The 26267-nt window shown below is 33.3% G+C and overlaps 1 protein-coding gene across 5 annotated transcripts in view; it reads left to right on the top strand.

The window, feature by feature from the left end:
* The window catches only part of LOC126886734 (protein cycle), a 118684-nt gene extending 97605 nt beyond the window's left edge, over positions 1 to 21079 (top strand). For 3 of the 5 annotated variants that reach the window (XM_050653750.1, XM_050653748.1, XM_050653751.1), the window contains 8 exons: positions 3106 to 3198; positions 3276 to 3393; positions 8145 to 8553; positions 17018 to 17275; positions 18184 to 18260; positions 18358 to 18524; positions 19554 to 19677; positions 20800 to 21079. In XM_050653750.1, coding sequence (XP_050509707.1) covers positions 3106 to 3198; positions 3276 to 3393; positions 8145 to 8553; positions 17018 to 17275; positions 18184 to 18260; positions 18358 to 18524; positions 19554 to 19677; positions 20800 to 20996 — 1443 coding nt within the window. In that variant the 3' untranslated portion in view covers positions 20997 to 21079. Of the gene's footprint in view, positions 1 to 3105; positions 3199 to 3275; positions 3394 to 8144; positions 8554 to 17017; positions 17280 to 18183; positions 18261 to 18357; positions 18525 to 19553; positions 19678 to 20799 lie in introns of those variants that run through there. The other 2 variants (XM_050653749.1, XM_050653752.1) reach the window with 2 other exon arrangements.
* Positions 21080 to 26267: the final 5188 nt, after the last annotated feature.

Below are 26267 nucleotides of genomic sequence, written 5' to 3'. Positions count from 1 at the left end.
GATACTGATTTTTGCTTTATTCATTCTATCATGTATCTGTGAATTTTGAAGGAGTGGGGGGAACGTCATAGTATTCTATCGCGTATCTGTGAATTTTCCATGAGTGGGGGAACGTCATAGTATTCTACACCGAAGGTTTATATATCATATAAACGTTGTATACATTATTATGTTCCGTTTACGGAAGGATTAGAGTTAATAATAAACATAAAAACTAGATGGCAAATGTAGTCTCCTATATATTGAATAGACGATTATTTAACTATAAAAGTAAAATACCAACCTACATAATATTACCCTCCTTGCCGTAGATAAAATACAGTATGCGAATCGCAATACCATTTTTTTTTGTTTGGTGATTTTCATGATACTACCCAACTTTCCGTAGAAAAGACTTGTACATGAGATGTTTGCTGGTTTGGTCACAGCGTAAGAATGGTATATGTTCATTGTAGGAATGTATGCTTGGAGGGAGATCGAGGATGTTTGTTGGTCATACTGTAAGAATGGTATATGTTCATTGTAGGAATGTATGATTGAAACGAAGATACGATATAGTGCCGTTTTGGCAATGTCTTATTCACGTCACGTCATTCACGTTACGTCATTCACGGTAAAATATCACGTTAAAGAGGTACACTGTTAGGATGGTTTAAAGATAAATAGTCTATACCATTAGGGAATAGAGTGTAGCAGAGACCATTAGAGGCCATTAGAAACCATCAGGTCACGTTATTTACGTCGCGTGATTCACGTGACGTTATGCACGTCACGTTCTGTTAGGCACTGTCACGTTCTGTTAGGCACTATACGGAAAAGAAGAAGAAGAATTGGCAATTAATGTTGAACGTTGACAGAAGAAGAATTGACAGTTGCCATCTGTGTCGCCACCGCTTTCATTTGATATCCCATACGTCAAAATCGGATCATTAGCAAAGAAGATATGTTGTAATGCCGTTTTGGCAATGTCAATTAGTTACGTGTTGCAGCCGACAGGTGGCATGATAAGATGAAGAACTGTGATAGGATGTTTGATGGTCATACTGTAAGAATGGTATACGTTCTTCTAGATGGCTTGGGCATAGTTACATGTTGCAGCCGACAGGTGGCATGATTAGAGAACTGTGATAGACGTGGAATCCCCATTAAGTTGACAGGTCAAAATATCTCCAATAGCAACAAATATATTACAGTTTTGGCAGTGTTGCCATGTTTCTCCTTTCCTTCAACGGCTGTTACGCTAAAATCAATAGCAACGAAGATCTAGTGTCGTTTTGGCATTGCTGACATCTTTGTTTTTATGTTAACATATTCAATATCCCCTCTTTTTTTCCCAACGAGACCATATTCACACGAATTGGATCAATAGACACGAAGATATGATATAGTGCCGTTTTGTCATTGCTGACATCTTTGTTTATATGGTAACATGCCTTCCTCTTTCCAACAATATATGATCAGTCAGGTCGGAGACATGCTCTAATGCTCTTTTGCTAATGTCTTTGTGATTGCTCCTCTTTCGTTTAATGTCTTACATGTAATAAACGAACCAATAACAGCGCAGATGGCAGATAGGTGCTTCATGGATAAGTGTCTTATTTGGCTTTCTGACTACACCCTGTATATTTTGCGATAAACGAAATAAAGAGGAGGCCATCTTGGAAGGCGAGGGTTTGTGACGTAGGTGGGCCTGGCTGTGTTCCCATTGGTCGGTGCCTGATCATTGGTCGGTGATTGGGGCTAAGTTCTCATTGGTCGCTGGACTTTGATCTCATTGGTCTATGGGCGATGCTGTGGGTGGGCGAGGCTTCCTTCTCATTGGTCGGTGGGCGGGGCTAATTGCTCATTGGCCCGGCGGGCGTGGCTTTGTGGTGGGCGTGGCTTTGTGGTGGGCGTGGCTTTGTGGTGGGCTTGGCTTTGTGGTGGGCGTGGCGTGGGGCGTGGCAGATAAAAATTTTCCCACGCTGTCAAAATTTTCCCACGCCCAACCGGCCCACACTCTGCTAAACATCCTGCTTATATTTGAACGAAGGATCCTGAGAGGAATATTCGGTGGTATCTGTGAAAATGGTATTTGGAGGAGGAGGTACAACTACGAGGTATACCACAGATATAAACATATATTTGGTGGTAAAGACGCAGTACATATCTCTTATACGAATAGGAAGGACATCTAGCAAGATCACAGCAGAACAACCCTCCTAGAAGAATCCTTATGTCACAACCTGTGGGAAGTAGAAATAGGGGTAGGCCAAAACTCAGATGGAAGGATGGTGTGGATGAGGATGGGAGAAAAATAGGCGCAGCAAACTGGCAACGGTTGGCAATGGATAGGACTGACTGATGTAATAGACTTGGGAAGGTCGAGGCTCTTTCATAGGGATGTAGCACAATTGATGATGATGATGATGATGTTTTGTTGATAAGTTATCTGTGGTTGTTCGTTTGATTTCCAATATTTCTCTAATGCGTTTGTTGGTAATCCTTTCTCGTTTAGATCTTCCAGCTGCTCAAAAATGCGCAAAAATCCATTTCCATTTCTCTCAGCGTTGCCAGTGTTCTTTCTTTCAGTGACCATTCCTCACAGCTGTATAGAGTGATACTTTTCACTATGTTATCATATATCCCCTTTTTATTTTGTTTGCTGATGGATTGGCTCCATAAAATACTCATTAACATTGTGATGTCTTTTCTACCTGCCGTATTTCTTTCTCTTATTTTACCTCTTTTACTCTTCTTCTACCTATTTTAGATATTTTTAGTCGTAGCATCTTTATCGTGGTGTTATCGTCTAATATGAGATCTTTTTGTTCTCCTCCAATGCACAATTATTCGGTTTTCTTTTTATTCACTTCTAGATCCCAAATACTCTTCAATTAATTTTCTGGCCATTTGGTTTAAATCGTCATCTTGGTTGACTTGGTTTCATAAATATATATTCATGTGATATTCGGTTAGGCCAAAATGTAGGTACGAAGGATATTTTCGTTCGAAGAATGTAGAAGTATTCTTGAAAAACCCATGACCCAAAAGTGTGTTGAGCCAATGATGATCAAGATGATATCTTGTAACGAAGTAATACCATTTTTTTTAATTTTATTTCAGGCAGTAGATGGTTTTTTGTTCGTTGTGGGATGTGACAGAGGAAGAATCTTGTATGTTTCAGAGTCTGTCTCTAAAGTACTCAACTATTCGCAGGTACGATCTCTTTTCTTCTATTAAATATAGTACCTTATAATATTACATTATTTTTATTTCTTTTGTTGATTTTACAGGGTGATCTTCTAGGCCAAAGCATGTTTGATATTTTACATCCGAAGGACGTTGCTAAAGTTAAGGAGCAACTTTCTTCGTCTGATATTAACCCAAGAGAAAGACTGATCGACGCAAAAAGTAAGTAATCTTTCTCCATTATAAGTTTTAAAACAACTTTTAGTTCTGCGATCCGAACTGTATGCGAACGCTATATTCGTATAATTTGTAGGTACAGCAGGACGAACCGCTTACGAGCTGTTCATTCGGACTCCGCACGAACCACGGCCTGTCGGTTTTTGTTGAATGACGTGTTTCTAGAATTAAGAAAGTGAGAAACACAATGTAATAAAATTTTATTTTATAGTTTGATAATCAAATAATTGCTGCCTTTACGAGCTCGTAGAACGTGACTTTGAGATAAAATTACAAATTAAATTAATCATTTACATTAAACTTCGCAGGAGTTGGTTCGTAGTTGGTTCGTCGCTCTCCATGGATCGTGATGAGTTTGCGATGAGTTCGCTGTAAATATCCCAGGCAACCAAGTGACGTCATATAACGTCGAGGAAACGTCATTTTTGGTTGAATATATACACGTGTTTAAACATTACGTCATATAGACGTCTTTTGTAGGTGATTTTAAATACGTAAGATTAATGAAGTGAAAATACGTTTAAAAAACGTTTTCATTTCAGACAGCCTAAGTCTGACGTCACAAAATTGGGAGGAGCTTAAAGTTTGTTTGTATTGACTCCAAACAATTTCGTTTATAACGTTATTCTTTGGTTAAATGTTCATAAGAAACTCGTTTATTGTTTACGTGGTTTGTGTCTTGTGTGATAAAATAAGACTTTTCATTTAGATCTTTAGTTGAAGAAACGTGTTAATTAAGAAATTTTTATTCGTTTTTGCTGCAGTAATTCTTCTTGACAACTATTTGAGGTTATGTTTATTTGTTTTTGATAATTATTTTCTGTTAATGAACTGTTAAATACGGGATAGGTTTTTAATATTTAATTTTTTATATAAAATTATCTAAAACTTAATTTATGTCTAAATTAAGTAGAGATTAAACTGTATAGTAAAATTTACTCTTGAAAGAATAATATCTTCAGTAGTCAGACACTTAAAAATAGGCGTTTTTTTAGATTTTATGGCAAAATGGGAAATAAGACCTTTTATTTAGGACTAGGTACGTATATCAGAACAAAAGTCACATAAAAATATGTTGTACTTCTCTGCGGTATGATAAAACTCTTCATATCTCTATTTAAAAAAATAATATGCCAACAAATAAATAGGTAGATAAAACGGGACATAAGAAACTGTATCCCATTTTATCCAATTTATAAGTGTCCCGTTTTGTCCAACTCAGACATTTTTCAAAACAAAAGTGGCTGCTGCCTAAATGTGAAAGTAAAATTAGGTAGACTACACATGAGAATATTCGTTAATGACTGCTTAATTAAATGGCAGCGGAATTATATTTTTATATACAGTAGGAAAAATGAAAGAATACCCATGAACGAACATATAAAACACGCTGTATTTTCCTGTCACCGTGTTACACAAAAAATTGGCCAGCGCAAGAACATGTAATAATTATTGTTACATAATGTACTTGCACTGGACAATTTTCTTTGTGACACGGTGACAGGAAAATACAGCGTGTTTTATATGTTCGTTCATGGGTATTCTTTCATTTTTCCGACTATATGTAGGCAGTATAATGTAGAAAACAACGCACTTGTACAAAGTATCAAAAAAATAGAGTTAAACAATTCTAAACACAACAACTTTTCATCAAATTAGTGGCATCGAGGTAAAACGAACTGAGAATGTTAAAATGACGACTGATAACAAGTTTCCGTCGTTGTCCGATTGATAGCACCACTAGTTGGGTCTCTAGGCTAGGTATCCCGTTTTATCCTATCCCGCTTTATCCAACTCTCCCCTACATGCAATTCTGCCAGATAAACTTCCCGATAACTAGTTATCCGGAGGTGAAAAGACTGGGCCTAAGATTGCTTCAGCAGTATGCTGGATAATTTGTTAATAAATTATTTATTAGTTTATATGTTGCTTCAGTTTTGGCACAGTAAGTAGGTATATATAAATAGTAAAAATTCTATAATTCGAGGACTGGTACAATCATGCAGAATCAATATTAGATTGCTTCTAATGCACAAGCGATCTTGAACAAGTGGTAGTCCTATCTTTGACACATGGGACGTAGGCCTATAGGTTTCATGTTACCTATTTTTAATATTTTGAAACATGTGAAAGAGGTCACTTTTTAAAAGTATTAAAGACGTGATTTTACCGACGTATACAAGTCGTCATATTTTTGACGTTGGCAAATCGTCACAATCTCGACGTGAAAAAACGTAGTTAAGATGACGTTTTAAAATCGTCACAATTATAAGGTCAAATCGATGAGACAAATACACGTGGTTTTCAACATCAGTACTACGTCATAGAAACACGTCAATTGGTAATTTTTATGACGTGTTATCTACGTTATAAAAACGTCGTTTGGTTGCCTGGGATATTTTCAAGGAAATGTATGCGAGCAGTTCGCAAACAGTTCGGCTCGCATATTATGTGTACCCAGCTTTATGTATACTGTCAGTTTACCGGAACTACTCCTGAGTAACAACATTTTGAATCAATGTTTTACATTCCAATACCCATCCTCGATTCGAAATGTTGCAACATGAAAATTGTAACTATGCGCAAGATTCTAGGCCGAACAGCTGAATGATCACGCTTGGACACGAAAAAGTAAAAAATAAGTACAGTGAACTATATTGCAATTAAATCTCTATAATAGTAAGATCTCCTTTTTCTTCTCTTCTTCTTTTTATGTAGACATGATTATGTCTGTTTTTTCAATGTGCCTCCAGTAAGTTGTCGTTCCATCATTTTCGTGGTCTTCTCAGTGATCGTCTTCCTGTTGGGGAACCATCTCTCGTCGTCTTTGGGAGCATCCATAAACTACGTCGTTGAAAAGGGGAGGGGGACTTTACTTATTAGGTACGACGGTATACGACAGGGGGAGGGCGCCATAAGTGCACATCCGACGTCGTTTGAAGTTCACGAATATAAAAAATATACCCTATTTTAGAATGAAAAACAATTTGTATATTACTTTTATCGCATACTTTTCATTTCGTTTTATCACTCACAGCCTTAATAATATTGCTAGCAGTTTTATACAGAATAACAAATAATAAAATATTGTCCTATGTCTTTAAACAAACGTTTCTTTTCAGAACAACGTCTGGAAGCAATAAATATTAAACTGTTCACTTATTTACTGAATACTCTGTGTGAAAAAATTTTAAAAGAATGAATAGAAATAAAATATTCTATTATATTTAGTTAGTACATTGTATCTATTTATACTTAATAAAACAAATGGCATTGAAATTAAAACAAAATAAGAATCAAAATATATATGATGCAGTTACGAAAACATAGGAACTCCGATAAAAGTGTTGTCTTTTGTCCCTATAAGGCTAATTATTAGTTGTACAGTCAATTGAGAGAGTACGCGGATATTAATGAGCTACATAGTAATACCACCGAACAACGTTGTTCGGTGGTAATACTGATTTGGATACATTCGTAAATAACCTTTGAGAGCTAACTTTTAAAAATCTAGGAATAACATGGAATTAAAAAAAACATCACTAAAAAGGGGGGTCATGAGTTGCAATTGCGACGTCGGTATGAGAGGGGGGTCAACTGCAAGCGACGCTTTACGACGGAAGGGGGGAGGGTATTAAAAACTCCAAAATTTTTACGACGTAGTTTATGGATGCTCCCTTACTACTCTATTTATTGTCATTCGGCTTATGTGGTCATTCCATTCTACTCTTCTGTACCTAGTTATTAATGTTCTCCACCTTGCATCTACGTCGTATATCTGTACTTCTAGTATTCTAGTTCTGTCTCTGTCTCTCTGTGTCAGGTCGTGTTTTCTCCGCATATGTCATTATTGGTTTGATGACTGTTTTGTAAATCCTGCCTTTCATTTCTTTTCGGATATTTTTATTTCTCCATATCGTTTCATTCAGGCAACCTGCGGCTCTATTTGCTCTATTCACTTGATCTTCCACTGCTGTTTGGAGCTTCCCGCAGTTAGATAGTGTGATGTCTAGATATTTAAACTCCATCAATTGTTCTGTTGTCTGAAATTCTATTTCTAATTTACATCTTATTGGATTAATTTGCTGTTGTAACCAAGCATTTTGTTTTTTTTTTTTTGGGAAATTAAAATGTTAAATTTTCTGGTAAGATATGAAGTAAATCAGTGTAAATGGTAAAATAAGAGTAAGTGGCATCATCTCCTGACCGGAGATTGAAACAAAAAGTTAAACCAGCTTTATACTAATAAATCACGGTCGAATCCATCAATTAAAATCACGGTAGAATTAATGATACCTTTCAAGTTAATAACGAGAATTTTCAAAATAGTGGATTTTGTAAAAACTTCGGCTTTTAACAATATTTATTGGGTAAAACCCAAAACAATTTAACAAAGAGGATAACATAAGCAAAAAGAACAAAAAAAACGAAATAAAGGCATACCAAAGATGGAATAAAATAAAATATTTAACAAAAAACAGGCAAAGCGATTGAAGAAACAAGTGAAATGAGTGCAAACTTGAAAACCTGAAAGAAATGAATAAGCAACAAACATACAACTGAAATTAAAGAGGCACAAGGAATGGACTCAAAGAAAAAAACACATTAATAAACATTTATTCATTTTTAGAATGATTTTCTTTAGAACAAAATATGTGCTCTTGGTTATTTTGAATGAAATGAAATTTTATGCTATTTTAATTGAATCTTTATTTTTATCATTTACTTTTTTATAGCAATGTTACCTGTAAAAACAGACGTTCCTCAAGGTGCTTCTCGCTTGTGCCCAGGTGCTAGGAGGTCTTTTTTCTGTAGAATGAAATGTAATTCATCTTCGCAAGTAAAAGAGGAAGCAGATACAACGACTGGTTACCATAGGAGAAAAAAATACAATTCAGACAAAAAATATAATGTCATACAGTGCACTGGCTATTTGAAATCTTGGGCTCCAGCGAAGATAGGTCTGGAGGAACAGGAGGAGAGTGACGGAGAATCGTGCAATTTGTCGTGTCTGGTAGCCATAGGACGAATTCTTCCACATATTTCCACAATTGCTGCCAACTGCCAAGGCAGGCCCAATGTAAAGCAGATACAGTTTATTTCGAGGCATGCCTTGGATGGAAAATTTTTATTTATTGACCAAAGGTAAGGTTCTTGAAGGTATGTACTTTATTATACAAAACTAGTTAACAACAGTCTACAACAAAATTTCAATCTACTCTCTGCTTTAGACTTATTTTAGAAGAAGAGGTTGACATAACCACTGTTTATATAAATTGTTCATATTTAGATTTAATATTAATAATGATTGTCTGTGAGACACTGTACATATAATGCCAAATTGCTATTTTTGTAATCGTTTTACAGTTAAGGGGGGGGGGGTATGGTTTGAAATATTTAATTTTTTTTATTATTTCAAATAAAAGTGCATACTTTAAAGAATACTCTCTGAAAATTTCAAAATAATCGGAGTAAAATTACCAGAGATACAGGGTGTTGAATATCCCTACCTTCGACTCGCGTTGCCGCGGCTTCGCGCCAGCACGCTTGAGCGTAGTGAGAAACGTTAAACAACTGTTCGCCTTCTCTTTTGTAGATTACTCCGCAATTCAAAAAACATATTCCAATGTTCATCACTTTACGATTTGGCAGACAAATAAGAAGATGAAGATGCAGTTGTCAAAACTTTAAGCGCATTTTTCTCAAAACTGCTTTTTCAAATGCGGTGGACATTGTAACTGAAAAACTACTTGACCGATCTACCTGAAATTTTGCATAGATTTTCTTTAGATATTTCGTGAGGTAACAACGTCGAGATATTTTTCGTTTTGTGCTTATTTTTTGTTCAACAATATTAAATCTGTTGGTTTTCACAAAATGTTTATCATCAAAAATTTCCTATTTTTTACTTCTGAGTGATACCAAAAATTCAAAAATCATTAAAAATAAAAAACTCGACGTTGTTACCTCGAGAAACTCATAAGCTAATTAAATATTTTTGAATTTTTTGTTTGGTATGATCCAGTGATGAGTTCTGATGTCCACCGCAAAATCCATTTTTTTTAGCTGCCAGCCACAATTTGTCTCCAATGGCTTATTTTTCAATATTTTGGATTGAATTTTTTCTTAAATATTCTTTGAATTGTACTTAATATGTTTATTTGATTTAAAAATAAAATAATTCTACCAAAGCTTCGAAAAAAATTCACAAAAATGTGCTTGATATGTTGATTTCAAACCATACCCCCCCCCCTTAAATACATTGCGCGCCAAAATTAATGAACCAAATGAGCCAAACATGTTTGAGACATCGTAGGGAGACGACTAAGACAACCCAAACATTGGGTTGAGGTTGGAACTTCTCGCAGGCCAAACCATGGCAGGAATCCCAACGGCCTGACAATGTTGCTGCACAATTCTTGCAATGTGTGGCCTGGTAGTATCTTGTATAAGCATCAAATTATCCCCAATAAATAGTGCAAAATGGGAAGACATGCTATTCTAAAATGTCTGTAATGTACCTGTGTGGTGTAAGCTGCCAGTGATCTATTCCAACTCCGTACGAACCTCCAAATTAATCCCACCCCACACCATTACCGAGCCACCACGATACTGTACATCTCTACAGTGTTACACTCTGGTTACACTATTCATAGCGTTCCCCAGGCCTTTTGTACACTCTGTTCCGCCTGTCATCAGAAAAAAGGCAGTACATACCTGTATTCATTGGTGAACAATATTCTTCCCCTATCGTCATTATTCCAAACAACATGTTCACGAGCAAAATGCAATCTTTTCTATGATCTCTGGTCAATAATGGGCCAATGGGTGCCCTTCCAGGGCATAGGTCGTTTGCGGTAAGTCTTCTTCTAATCATATTTTGGCTGATTCTAAAGTTGTAACGATGCAAAAATTCATTTTGTAGAGAAGTACTATCCGACAAGCCAGTGCTGGCGCGTGACCTTGAGTGAAAATACACAGCGTCAAATGCAGAATACGAGAAGGTCAGCCGCCACCTTTCGCTTGTCGCTCTGTAATGGTAACAAACTTTTGTCTCAATGTACAAAGCGTCAAAAACCGGTATTTATTAGGAGTTGTAACCCTTCTACGGCCTTGCCGTATCTTCTCGAGTTACTATCAGTAACAGTAAAACGTGGTAAGACTGTGGAAAGGGTTAGAGACATTAAAACGTTCAGCGAGTTCAACTTGACGGTTTCTTTGTTCGCAAAGAGTAACAATTCTAATATACCTAGTCACAAATTTAGATTTTCTTGCCGCTGGCGGTTCTAATCAAAGAAAAAAGCGTTTAAAAAAAACGCCTTTATAGGGCAGTCAATGAGGGTATTTGGCTCCGAATTCCATCCTACTGCATCGATTTACTTCATATTTTCACAGTAGGTAGGAAATAGCTCAAGAAACAAAGCCTACCCTATGCCGATGTGCGCTTTTATCTTGGGGGTGGTTCCCACCCCTTCTCGGGGGTGAAAAATGTTTTGGTTAAAATAGCCACGGAAAAGGCTAGAGAACCTAATTTTAAGCAAAAACTGTTCTATAATTATTTTTTGAAAACTCAAAACTTTTTGAGTTATTCGTGGTTGAAAATTGGCCATTTTCATTGAAAAATGACGCCTCTTCGGACGAATTTTCGCGAATATCTTAGAAACTATGCATCTAACAAAAAAACTATATATTTCTTTAAGTTATAAAAAAACAAAGAGATTCGTTCCATCATAAATCTTCTAGTTAAAATACAAAGAGGGATATGGTAGGTAAGAAGAGTTTTGTTTTTTTGCTGCATGCTCAAATCGGTGCATTCAACTTGAAATAACAGAGAAACGGTCAATTTTAGGTGTATAATGATACTAATAACTTTTATAGTTCTTGAAAAGGCCTTTAAAATGAGCAATATTAAATGTCGATTGCATTCAAACTAAGTGAGATATTCTGCAAGAAAGTTGATGATTAATGTATTTTAAGACGAAATGAGAAGTATATTTAACCTCTCATCCATCAGAATTTAAAGACATCATTTTTCTTCTACAATACTTTTTATTATAGCGTTATTTCTATATTCAAAAAGTTGGAATGGTTTTAAATCAATCGTTTTTGAGAAAAATACGATGAAATTATAGAGCGCATTTTTAAATTTTCTTAAAAATCTTTCTTTTTCTCCATGTAACTCGAAAATGATGAGAGATACGAAAAAAAGATACCACACAAAAATGTAGGGTGTTTTCAGATAAAAATTTCCTTTTTATTTTTTGTTACTGTACCTCTTATCATTTTCAAGTTACAGGGAGAAAAAGGAAGATTTTTAAGAAAATTTAAAAATGCGCTGTATAATTTGATCTTTTTTTTTTCAAAAACCATTCATTTTAAACCCATCCACCTTTTTGAACATAGAAATAACACTATAATAAAAGGTATTGTAGAAGGAAAACGATGCATGTACATTTTGGTGGATGGGGGTTAAAATTACTTCTCATTTTTTCTTAAAATACATTAGTTATCAATTTTGTTTGCAGCATATCTCGCTCAGTTTTAATGCAATGAACCTTTAATATAGCTCATTTTAAAGGTCTTTTCAATCAATACAAAAGGTATTAGTAGCATTGTACACCTAAAATCGACCGTTTCTATGTTAATTCAAGTCGAATACAGCATTTTGAGAATGTACCAAAAAACAAACTATTTTCACCTACCATTTTCCTTTTTTGTATTATAACTAGAAGATTTATGGAGGCACGTGTCTCTTTGTTTTTTTATAACCTACAAAAATGTTTATATAGTTTTTTTAGTTAGACGCATAGTTTTTAAGGTATTCGCAAAAAACCGTTCGAAAAGGTATTTATTATGTTTCAATGAAAATGGCCAATTTTCAACCACAAATAACTCAAAAAGTATCGAGTTTTCAAAAAAAAATTAAAGAACAGTTTTTGCTTAGAATTAGGTTTTCTAGCGAATTCCCTGGTAATTTTAACCAAAAAATTTTTCACCCCTTGAAAGGGGTGGGAACCAACCCCAAGATAAAAGCACACATCGGCATAGGGTAGACTTTGAATTAGGAGATAAAAAGAGGCTATTTCTAAAATTTCATTAAAATCCATGCAGTAGGATAGAATTCGGAGGTAATATCCTATTCTTGCTCCCATTGACTGGCGTATTAAATATTCAGCACAACGTATTCCAAGCCAGCTAAATTCGAATTAAAATGAAGCATGTTTTTAATTTTTTTGAAAAAAAAATTATAAAAACATCAGCGTGTTTGACCGTCGTTTAGATACATTTTATAATATATCAGAGGTAACAACAATAATATATTATCACAAAAATCGAAACATTAAAATAATTTGATTTGCCAGGATTTTTAAAATTATGCGTTAATTTTGGCGCGCAGTGTATTTGAAACTATCACAAGTAAGCAAGTGTCATTTTAATAAGAAGTTGGCAACTCCTAGAAATCTATCATAAACATACCATTGATATTTTATTAGATATTAACCCAAAATGTCCTATCAAAAGGTATATAGTGCGGCAGATTCGTACAAATATTATAAGAATTGTGCATTTAATGATAGAAGCATATAATATAGACCACATATACTACACATATATAGGTTCCAAATTAGATATGAGGCCATCTTAGATTTTACCTCTTACCAAAATGGCGGGCATTCAAAATGGCGACGATACATATGTGACTAATAGCACGATAACTTTTAAACGAAAAGTTCGACTTCAACCAAATTTGGTGTATGGGTTCTTTTTTTGATGTGTAAGATCGAGTTCCTGAACCGGAAGAATCGGTTTACCAGAAGTTGTGTTTTCCTGATTTTGATGTAAAAATATGTTGTTTATTTTTCAATTCTTTCACCCTGTATATATTAATTTTTCAAAAAAGTAATACCAGCATGGAAAAGACCGTAAAAATATTTTTTAGGGAATATTTTGAACTTTTTAGTTATGTTAATTACCATGTAATAAATGCATAACTTATCTTCACATGTACCGATGTGCGGCAGATTCGTGCAAATATTATAAGAATTATTGTGCATTTAATGGTAGAAGCATATAATTTGGACCACATATACTACACATACAAGGGTTCAAATTTAGATACGAGGGTTACGATAACGATAATAGCACGATAACTTTTGAACGAAAAGTCCGATTTCAACCAACAAAATTTGTTATATAGGTTATTTTTTTAATGTATAAGATCGAGCTCTTGAACCGGAAGAATCGGTTTACCGGAAGTTGTGTTTTTCCTGATTTTTTATTAAAAATATGTTGATTATTTTTTCAATTCTTTCACCCTGTGTATATTAATTTTTCAAAAAGGTAATACCGGCGTTGAAAAGAGTGTAAAAACATTGTTTAGGAAACATTTTGAACTCTTTACTCATATTGATCACCATTTAATAAATGCATAACGTATCTTCACATGCAGGTACCTATGTGCGGCAGATTCGGGCAAATATTAATGTAAGAATTATTGTGCATTTAATAGTAGAAGCATATAATTTGGACCACACATACTACACATACAAAGATTCAAATTTAGATATATGAGGCCATCTCAGATTTTGTCCTTTACAAAAATGGTGGGCATTCAAAATTAATCTGACACCCATAGGTACATGTGAACATACTTTATGCAGTTATTAAATGGAAATTAACATAACTAAACAGCTCAAAATATTTCCTAAAAAATATTTTTACACTCTTTTCAATGGCGGTATTAACTTTTTGAAAAACTAATACGTACAGGGTGAAAGAATTGAATAAAAAACAACATATTTCTACATAAAAACCAGGAAAAACACAACTTCTGGTAAATCGATTCTTTCGGTTCAAAACCTCGATCTTGTACATCAAATTTGGTTGAAATCTGACGTCTCGTTCTCGCTCAAAAGTTAACGTGCTATTAGTCACATAAGTATAGTGGCCATTTTGAATGCCCGCCATTTTTGTAAAAGGAAAAATCTTAGATGGCCTCATATCCAAATTTGAACCTTTATATGTGTAGTATATGTGGTCCAAATTATATAGGGGGACACACAATGCACAATTGTGTCACATATCGGCTGCACTAATAGTAATAGGTGTATGAATAATATCATGGGTACCTAGTAGCATACAATTAAAAAAAGCACAAATAGGCGGAAATTACGAAAAAAGGCGAAATGTAAAAAAAAATCACCTAGAATAGGAAAAATAAGCAAAAAAGGCATTTTGTCTATAATCTGAGCTTTACTTACTACTCAAAACGACAGGATCCAAGAAAAATGTTGATTAAATATAACGTCGGCCTAATATGAAAAATGCGTAAGTCTAAAATATTCAATTTTAGACTTTTGATGGCGTCTGTTAGCATTATCCAAAAGCTAGGTACGGCGCTGTTTTCATCTAATATAGTTTACTAGATTTTGCTAAAATTGTGAACATGAAATCTGCATACGTTCCTTAATGTTAAAAACCATATGAAATCTGCACAAGTCCCACATGTCCGCTCTTGTTAGTGGCCAAACCATTCAAACGTATCGGTGCTTTTCTGATGTTTATACAATAAAGTATTTTTATTGTAAACGAGTGAGTACCTACAGAGTACAGATTGAAATGACAACAAATTGATTACTAAAAACGTGAATTTAAATTATTTAGGGAATTATGCAATTTTCACATTATATTTAAGTATTTATATGGGAAATAAGCCACAATTAAAATGAAAAAAATAATTTTATTAACGTTTCGACGCCCAAATCGGGTGCCGTTGTCAAAATACAAAATATTACTAAAATAAACAAAAGTGTTGTTGCTAAGCAAAAAAATTCTTCTAATAATTTATTTAATCTCACTCATTTAGATTGGCAATTCAGACATATATTATACATTTTAAAGTAGAAGACTTTAAAATGATATTGCCAATATTTATGGGTTGCGTTCCTGGGACGACTTACTGAAAGATAGTTCATTCGATTACATGAAATTAACCCCAACTCAAGAATATCCGTCATAAAAAATTATAGCATGTGATATGTCTTTAAAAAGACAACCAAATGCAACGACAGTAAAATTCTCGAGTTAGAGACTTCATAGTAAATCACAAGGGAAAACCAGGAAAAACCCTGTGATACTATCCCGACATCGTAAGTATTTGGTCTTACATTAATTTACTCTCAAAAAATAATACCAAATTCTGACTTGTAACATGTTTAAATTATAAATAATATTAATAATACTAGATATATAAGTAATACTAAAATATAAAATATGTACTAGCTCGATATTATTGACTTACTAATCTTGGTATTTTCTTTCTATTGACTTCCTCTTTCAGTATGGGTAACCACATCCTACTGCATTCTACCGAGGAATTTGCGACACAATTGGTTTCATTTAGCATAATTAGAGCCGCTTCTTTGATTTTTCTCTTTTTACTATCTGATTCTTTCAGGACTATACTTGAATCTCTCCACTGAACTTTATGTTCATTATCCCATACGTGTTGACATATTTGAGATCTCTCAAATATGTCAAATATATATTTCAAAAATATGTCAAATATATATTTCAAAAATCTCAAATATGTCAACACGCATGGGATAATGAACATAAAGTTCAGTGGAGAGATTCAAGTATAGTCCTGAAAGAATCAGATAGTAAAAAGAGAAAAATCAAAGAAGCGGCTCTAATTATGCTAAATGAAACCAATTGTGTCGCAAATTCCTCGGTAGAATGCAGTAGGATGTGGTTACCCATACTGAAAGAGGAAGTCAATAGAAAGAAAATACCAAGATTAGTAAGTCAATAATATCGAGCTAGTACATATTTTATATTTTAGTATTACTTATATATCTAGTACCTATTATTAATATTATTTATAATTTAAACATGTTACAAGTCAGAATTTGGTATTATTTTTTGAGAGTAAATTAATGTAAGAACAAATAGGTACTTACGATGTCGGGATAGTATCATAGGGTTTTTCCTGGTTTTCCCTTGTGATTTACTATGAAGTCTCTAACTCGAGAATTTTACTGTCGTTGCATTTGGTTGTCTTTTTAAAGACATATCACATGCTATAATTTTTTATGACGGATATTCTTGAGTTGGGGTTAATTTCATGTAATCGAATGAACTATCTTTCAGTAAGTCGTCCCAGGAACGCAACTCATAAATATTGGCAATATCATTTTAAAGTCTTCTACTTTAAAATGTATAATATATGTCTGAATTGCCAATATAAATGAGTGAGATTAAATAAATTATTAGAAGAATTTTTTTGCTTAGCAACAACACTTTTGTTTATTTTAGTAATATTTTGTATTTTGACAACGGCACCCGATTTGGGCGTCGAAACGTTAATAAAATTATTTGTTTCATTTTAATTGTGGCTTATTTCCCATATAAATACTTAATCATAAAAATGCCACAAGGAAATAGCTTCAGAACAACATTATATTTAGTTGTATACAAGTGGAGTTATGCACAGTAATTATTTTGACTCTCCTGTAAAATCAGGTATTTTGGACTTATGCCTTTTTCATATTAGGCCGACAATAAGATTTTAGTATAACCAATAACTACAACTATATTATTCTTTCAGATCAACATTAGTTTTAGGCTTTCTTCCCCAAGAACTGTTAGGAACCTCCATGTACGAATACTTTCACCACGAAGATATCCAGTCTTTGGCGGAGTATCATAAAGTAGCGTTACAGAGTACAAACGCAGTCACCACAGAAGTCTACAGATTCAGAACAAAAAGCGGCAGCTTCATCAAGATCCAAAGCGAGTGGAAGTCGTTCAAAAATCCGTGGACCAAAGAAATTGAGAACTTTATTTCTAAAAATAACTTAATTTTGTAAGTATTCGATTCATTTTTACGTTTTGTACAAACAACACGGTGATCCGACGTTTGAAAAAGATCTGGGTGGGATTTGTACTGTGAAAATCAGGCAGATATCATAATTAGGGTTTAGGTGTCAGAGACGAAAATGCCGCTTGTTCAATTTTTCACATGCAAAAAATAATCTCATATTTATCGCTGTACGGTTACAATAATTTTCATGATCAATTTTAAACTACTCCTTAAGCCAGCCCTGACTAATATCCTAATCCTAGTAGTATAGTCGGGGAGGGAATCGGTTGGATAATTTACACCGAATATAACTAAATTCAGTTTGGCAATATTGTGTGAATGTTGATATTAACATATACCCCATTTAAGATAAACATAACTGTAATTTAATCCAGACAAATCAATATATTTTTTTGTCAACAAAAATGAGATGTTTTAACCAAATAACGTTTCAAATATGATGTGTAAAATAATTTTGAATTCGGTTCCGCTAATGAACTTGTTTTGTTGTCATTAAAGTAGAAAAACCTTATATTTCTGTTGCATATTCATTATTATCTAGTTATCGTCTAATTATTTTAACTGTACTAATATCCGTCGACTAATTCAGAATCATTAATGGGTTGTTAAAACATTTTAACTTTTGCGGCTTCTGAAATGCTTCTTCAACTATAATGGTGGATTCTGAATCTGAGACTTTAGAATCTGAGAAATGTAGCTGAGATAATTTTGGACAAAAATATTTATTAGCACTTTTTATGTAGATTGAACCGTTTTCTCAGAAACAACGCTTGAAGCGACCGGCGATTTTGAATATCAGTTACGCGCGCGAAATCAATGAGTAGGATTAGGAGTATATGAGATTGCCATACAATAATTGAAACCAAAAATACATTTGTGTTTTCTTTTAGGACTGACTTTAGGACAGTTGAAAGCAGTGCGAGCCAGTCTGATAGGATAAGAGAAAATATCAATTTTCTTTCACAACGTAAGATTTTTATTAAACTTATTTTATATTATATTCTTTTTAATTGAGTATCTTGATTTTACGATCTCCTTATTAATACTTTAAAATCCAATTTTAGCTAATGGGAAAGATATGCATCTATTAATAAGTAACCATATAGAAGTTAGTAAAATTGGTAGACAAATAGCTGATCAAGTGATGGATTCTCAGCGACGTGGAGGTGATTCTTCGTCTAGTAGTAGTCCAGACCCGGAATCTTCGTTTTCTCTGCCGATATTACCAGATGTAAGTACAAAATCTCATATATTTCATCGACCTTTTTGCTCTGTTTATCTTCTGGTTCACTCAGAAAACTTATGCATTTATTGCTGCTTTTGGCATGAAAATCCGTTACATATTTTTTTTTCTAAAAGTAATTTTACAACGTGAATCATAAGCAATATTGAAACATCCAAAGCAACATATTTATAATGCTAGTTTCAATGCCAGGACCCTCAAATCATCTGAAAGAATGTATAAACTGGAAGAACTAACTAGTAAAAATGGAATGCTCTTGATCCAAGTGAAACGAGATTACCAGAAGAATAATGTACAATACTCCATTGTGAACATAAATGTTCTACTAGTTCCATAAATAAGAGTGCAATACACACCTATATCTGCGGTGTAGCACTCTTGTTTCATGAAGTAATCAAATATCGGGTCACAAAAACTGCTGCAATCTCAGACAGGATCTTAGAAATTATTCTTAAACTACCAGAAAGATACAGCATTAAAATAATTCAAGCATACGTTCCCAATCAGTAGATGAAGAAATAGAGAAATTCTAAGCAGATATTTCTAAGGGAATGACAAAAAGAGCTCATTTCAAAATAATCATGAGAGATTTTAACGTCAAAGTAGGAAAGCATAACACTGGCAACATACCAAATAGGGGAATATTTTCTTCTTTGTAAACCATTTGTTCCTGAATGGAGGTATCTCCCAGTTGCTTCCATCTTTCTCTATCTTGTGCCAATCTAATCCGATGTTTACCTACCACTGTTCTTATGTCATGTACCTACCCATCTCTTTTGAGGTCTTCGCATGTTTCTTGTCGTCCCTCTTGGTCTTTATTCTAAGATCCATTTTCCATATCCACCTATTAGCATTAGGTATATCTGGCGGGCAAGAATAAGCTTTAACTTGAAAATCTATTTTTTTGTTGTTTAATGTTTATTAATCTTACATTTTTAGTGCCAGGGGAATAAATGGCACACTAAAGACAGTTTTTTATTTTTTTAAATTATTAATTGATTCATATTTTCTTTTCAGGCTCGTGTATCACCAAGTATTCAAAGTACAGAAGAACAAAAGCATAGTTTACTATCCGAGTATTCAGATCCAAAATTCTATGACATAAGAAATGTTCCTCTATCTAATGTAGCTACAGATCCAAGTAAGTTAATCGTAATTGTACATCGTAACAGACTGGCCAATTACCAATTAAAAATTAACTTCTAACACTCATCAGCCATACTAAACACCAAAGTATCTAGGTATGATACTTGATATAACGCTAAGCTTTAAAGAACATCTTACAAAGGCGACTGCAAAACTTAGGACGCGAAATAATATTCTGCAAAATTTATGCGGTAGGTACCACATGGGGTTCCTCGGGGCACTAGGGCTCGTGTATCCCATTGTGGAGTACTGTGCACCGTTGTGGCTCAACAGCCCGCACACCAAACGTGTTGACGCCCAACTAAACCAGGCTTTGCATATTATATCGGGCACAATCAAGGCCACACCAACGCACTGCTGAATCCGTTTCGTTCAAGAAACAACCCTCTAGATTCAGAAAGGATCTTCAAGGCAACCGACCCTTGGCGATAAGATTGGGAGAGGAATGTACTGCTGACATCCGGAATATGCCCTGCATTACAAGCAACTCAGAGGGTTTCGACCAACCAAGACGAATATGGGTCACACTGAACAGAATTAGGACAAACTGGCAGATGCTCCGTCTCACTTTTCAGGCGGAAAAAATACCCTCTTCAAATTTCGGTTGCGGTGCTGCAAGCAAGACAAACGGTTAAACATCTAGTTGGGGAATGCTCGATCAGATCTTACAATACGTCCGATTTCTTAGTTGCGACCAAAAAGTGAAATGAATATTATTTGTCAACTAATTTTTGTTTGTAAAAATTAATTATTGTAATGTATGGTACTCTACACAAAAACTCAATTGTGATGTAGCCATACGTTAAATAAATAAATAGGGGAACTCACCAATTAATGCCAGGAGTGGCACCAATGGATGCTAAAATGAGACAGTATGGGTTAAGATGGCTTGGTCACATTCAACGCCAAGACGTTAATCATCCGAAGAACTGCCGATCTGCGGGATCTTGGAAGGAGAAGAAGATCGGGGGGAAGACGCTTAGGCAGAACATGTAGGTAAAGGGGATTTGTATGACCCAAGGCGGAAAGAAGTGTAATTCCTCTATTGTTCTTACATGAGTCCTTTTTCCCTTCTTATGTTGCTCTCCAATTGATTAGTAATCTTTCATTCTATTAGTTCTAGGTGGAACGACGGACGAAGGAATGATGGAAATGATAGAGGACGATACGGCGAGAACAGAACGAGCCAACCCTACTTCTTCCGTGGATGGAAACGACGAGGCGGCCATGGCTGTCATTATGAGTCTATTGGAGGCTGACGCCGGATTAGGAGGACCTGTGGACTTCTCTGGATTACCGTGGCCGTTACCTTGACCAAATTAATTCCATTAGTATAATTGTATTTATATTCAATTTTAAGTTTATAAATAAAAGTACAAATGTTTTTATTTTCAGCACTCCTATCTTTTATTTTTTCACCACTACACCATTTTGTTATTAATCAAGATACTGTGTTTGACTCCACGGTTCTTAGACATTACTACGGTTGCCCATATCGACTAACCAATAAACATTAAGGGTACGATTACGTCACGCGTGTACTGTCATTTGAATCATAATATGATTTTTTTCGAATCCTGAGAAAACTAATAAGTATTTTAGAAAAATTTAAACGCAGGATGAAAGATTACATTATTACCGAGGGCGGAAAGCCCCTTAGAATAAACAAACAGTTTCTATTGAATGAAATATTTGACATTAAATATCACACTCCTTTTTTATTTTCAGCCCTGTAACTTATTAAAATAAACATAGAAGTTTTCAGGGACTTTCGGCCCTTGGTAATAATGTAGTCTTTCATTCTAGTCTAAATTCAGTTTAAATTTTTCAAAAATATTTATTAGTTTTCTCAGGATTCTAAAAAAATTAATACGATTAAAACACATTGAGAATTTTGACATGCGTCAAAATTTTGCATTTATGCTTCTTTTCATGAGCATTTTTCAGTGCGTCACAAATGATAGAAAAAAAGGTAAGTCCGTGATAATATACATTTTAGTGACATGCCATTTTAGTTAAATCTGACAGTTGTCAAATTTTATTTGCAATTTGGCATAAAAACAAATCAATTGTGTTTATTGCATTTATAAAATGGTATTTTCTTTGATTTATATAGTCTTTTAAATTGTTCAGATTATATTCGTAGATATATTATATAATTCGCAAATTATTTTATTTTCGATTATAGCGCCATCTATTGACAACTAGAATAAATGTTATAAATGTCACCGACGAAATGTAATCACCGACGTGCGTTTTTTTCTGTCACATACAATTTAATGCGTTAGAAAGAAATCGAAAAACTGTGACGCACTGAAAGATCCTCATGAGAAAAAGCATACTCAATGTAATATTCGAAACTGTTGAATTCCAGCTTCCCTAATTATTTTACATCAAAAGACATTAGAAACTATTTGTAGAGTATTGAAATCTGTATTGAAAACAACTGTTAAAATTGGTCTACGAATTAAACATATTTCAAAATTTTGTAAAAATGTAATACATTTCAGTTTTTCAGCCCAAACTTAGGCCACACACAATGCAATAATGTTCACATTTTTGAACTGTCAATATTTTTATTTTATCATTTATTGTTTAAAAACAATACAGTTGAAAAGATACCCTCAGTTGCGGAGAAAGTATTAATAAAGATTTTTTTATTCAGTCAATGGTGTGAACACTGTCAGTTAAATAGTAACATGTGCCGACGTGTGGCCTAACTTTTACACGCATACCTACTGTGGCAAATGTATCGTGTTTTTCAAAATTTTGGAATGCATTTAAATCGTAGAAGAATTTTAACTTTTGATTTTAAAACAGTTTCTAATTCTCTACAAGTATTCTCTCATGACTTTTGATGTAAAATAATTAGGGAAGCAGGAATTCAACAATTTGGAATTTTACATTGAGTTTATTATGGCCCGTTTTATGATTCACCACCCGGTATAAGATAAAATGTGTATTATTTGTCTTATTATTTAATAATAACACAAATAATCCACATATATACAGCATATATGTCTACTTGAGTTGGAAACATATGGGAAACTTTTTTATTATTAATTTTACGAAAAAAAGTTATTCTTTATAAAAAGTTCTGCATGCCCCAAAACCTAAGATGCAATTATCAGATATCAAATTTTCTCAATATTATACGAGGTATGTCAAAAAATATGAATTTCGGCTAAGGGTAAAGTACCTTTATTTCTCTCAATATCGAAAATTCTTATTATGAAAAGTTGTTTGGAAATAAAAACCAAGCTCAAATATGTAATTACATGCTTCTAATTGGAAAAAAATATTTTCCAAATTTTTCTCAAATTTATTGATACTAACTTCGTTTTTATTCATTACACATACGATAACTCTTTTATTATTACTTTTACGAAAAAAAGGTATTCTTTATAAAAATCTCTGTATGTCCTAAGACCAAAGATTCAACCAACAGATATGACATTTTATTAATTTTATACGAGTTATGTCAAAAAATATGAATTTCACTCAAGAGTAAAGTACCTTTATTTTTCACAATATTGAAAACGGTTATTAAAAAAGTTGTTTAGAATTAAAAACTATGTGTCAATATGCAATTACATCCTTCTAATTGAAATACTGTGAAATATTAAGGTGCTATAATATTGAGCGAATTTCATATTTTTTGACACACCTCGTATAAAATTAATAAAAGTTGATATATCATGGTTGTGTCTTAGATTTTAGACCATGCAAAGTTTTTTATGAAGAATAACTTTTTTTCGTAAAATGAATAATAAACGAGTTATGATATTTGTAATAATTAAAAACGATGTTGGGTATCCATAAATTTGAGAAAAATATTTTTTTTTCAATAAGAAGCATGTAATTGCATATTTCATCTTAGTTTTTAATTCCAAACAACTTTTTATCATAAGAATTTTCGATATTGAGAGAAATAAAGGTACATACCTCGTATAATATTGAGAAAATTTGATATCTGATACTTGAATCTTAGGTTTTGGGGCATGCAGAACTTTTTATAAAGAATAACTTTTTTTTCGTAAAATTAATAATAAAAAAGTTTCCCATATGTTTCCAACTCAAGTAGACACGCTGTATACACAATAACACACATTCAATGATCGAAAATTATTTAAAAATATGGGATTGTATACTCTGGTGACGTAAAATCAAAAATATAAGTCTCCCCACCACCATCGGTCAAGACAACCGTAATAAAGTCTAATAACCGTTAAATTTGCAATTTTTAATGATTTTTAATTTTGCAGCTTAGGATATTGATTTTAGAGAAAAACTTTTTAATAAAAAGTTGTAGTAAATTAAAAAAACCTACAATTTGAGCTATGGTAAGTTTAATTTCGTTAATTAGTTTTTGCAAAACAGCTTGGGAAAGGTAAAAAATGGCCGTTTTTTACAATTGCATTATTTATTGTACAAATAATTTTTTTTATTTTTTAAAGATTTAAAATGAAGATCTGTCAATTCCAAACAAAAAAAATTGTAAAGCCAGATTAACGAATTTGTTGCTTAGATATTATAAATTGTTTATCCCAAGAGGTCAAATGTCGAAGGCTATAACTTTTTGAAAAAAAATCGTAGAGAGTTGGTGAAACATCCAATCTCCTTCTAAAGAGTTATATTTTCATATTCTGATGTAAATAAATGCGTAAAACATTTTTAAACCTCTAATTTTTGGGTTTGAAGATAAGGGGGAAAATTTCGTTTAAAACATTTAGAGCTGAAGCGGCGCTGTATGATACTATGAGTTTTTAACTTACAGATTATTGTTGCTGAAGATGAAACGAAGATTTATAAAAAAATAAAAAAATTCTACGACCACCTGAAGCTGAGATAATTTTTGGGTTTGAAAATAAGGGGGCAAATTTCGTTATAAACATTTAGAGCTGAAGCGGCCCTGTACATCCTATGAGTTTCTAACTAACAGATTATTGTTGCTGAAGACGAAACGAAGATTTATAAAAAAAATAAAAAGTTTCTACAACTAACTGAAGCCTCTATTTATATATATATAAATATCCTAAGCTGCAAAATTAAAAATCATTAAAAATTGCAAATTTAACAAATGAAAATCGCAATAGAAAAAAAAAAGAGCGCACAATATTTTTGATTACATTTTAGTAGAAGTTATTCCTGGCATCGTCCTTTACAAAACCTGATAGGTTTCAAAAATTCCTGAATTATATCCTGAAATCGACCTATTTTTCACCCACAGCCTGGGGTACTATGCCATTGTAGATGGAGATGTGACATCAAATTTAAATTTGTCATTACTTTAATCTAACTTTACTTTATTTGTCATTACTTTACTCTAATCTAACTTTTAATCTAACTGCAACATTTATATACCGATGGTATTTCAACTGCAAATTAATTGATATCAAAAAGTTTGTTAGTTGAAAAAATTGAAGTACCTAATTGTTTTTAAAAAGTTAAATGGTTAAAAAGTTAAGAAGTTTATTGATCAAAAATTTTTTGAATTATTCTTTTTATTAAAATTTAAAATGCTTTTTCTTTTGAACACTTAATTTATATTCTGAAAGCTTATATAAAGATGTTTAAATTTAGTTAATAAAAATATAAATTAATTACAGACGACAGTCTGCCTTTTATAAAATTAATATTAATTTTTGTGAAATATTTTGTCTCAAAAAAATACATTGTTTCGACAGAAAAACTTTCAAGGTCCTCATACTATTATCATTTTCAGGTTAAAATAAAAACCAATAATAGGTAAAACACAAATTTTATTTACACCGAAGGAAATAACATAGAAACGAATATAATCCATGAACGTAATAAATAACAAAGACAAATCTATATCAAAATTCTTTTATTAACTTCGTAAGTTCCCCTTTGAATTTTTTATCGGAACGATAACTCTATAGAAATCCCGGTACGAAGCAAGTTCTTTTAGTGTAAGCTTTCTTGGCACTCATATTTAAATAATATTAACCACCAAAACCAGTAATCTTATATTAACTACGAATAATTAATTATTTTCGAAATTTTCACATTCACTCCAATGCAAAACTAGCACCTATCTCTACGCCACCGCCGCCCTAGTGACAAACCAAGCAAACAGGCAAAATAGTGTACACAAATTTCAAGGTCGTCCTATCTCGATTCCTCTCCTCTGTGTAGGTCTCCATAGTACTAACACAACGAAGAACCGTCATGTAACGATCACGTTACTATACAATGATACGTTCCATGTCTGTATATCGTGCGTTCCATGGTATTGCGCAGGACGGTGATCGTTACATGGACGGTTTCTCGTTGTGTTGGAACAAACCTATTGTAAAACTATGTGACGTCACGGGCCGTCTGAACTATTTTAAATAGATTTTAAATTTGTATTTCAGAGCAGAAATAGTCTCAGCCAAGAGTCTGGGTAGACGAATAGTTATTATGAGTGTTTGAAGCGTGAAATTTTGGAAATCTCATTTTTAAACAAAACTGAACATTATTATGTACTAAAAAAATGTTCAAGTTCCCTATTGACTTCACTATCATTCAAATTATTTTTGTACAATGTTTCCCAAGAGCCTTCTTCCAATCTGGTTAAGT

Source organism: Diabrotica virgifera, chromosome 6, assembly GCF_917563875.1.
Source record: "Diabrotica virgifera virgifera chromosome 6, PGI_DIABVI_V3a".
Classification (NCBI taxonomy): domain Eukaryota; kingdom Metazoa; phylum Arthropoda; class Insecta; order Coleoptera; family Chrysomelidae; genus Diabrotica; species Diabrotica virgifera.
The sequence above is the reverse complement of the archived record's forward strand: the minus strand, read 5'-3'. Positions and strand labels throughout refer to the sequence as shown.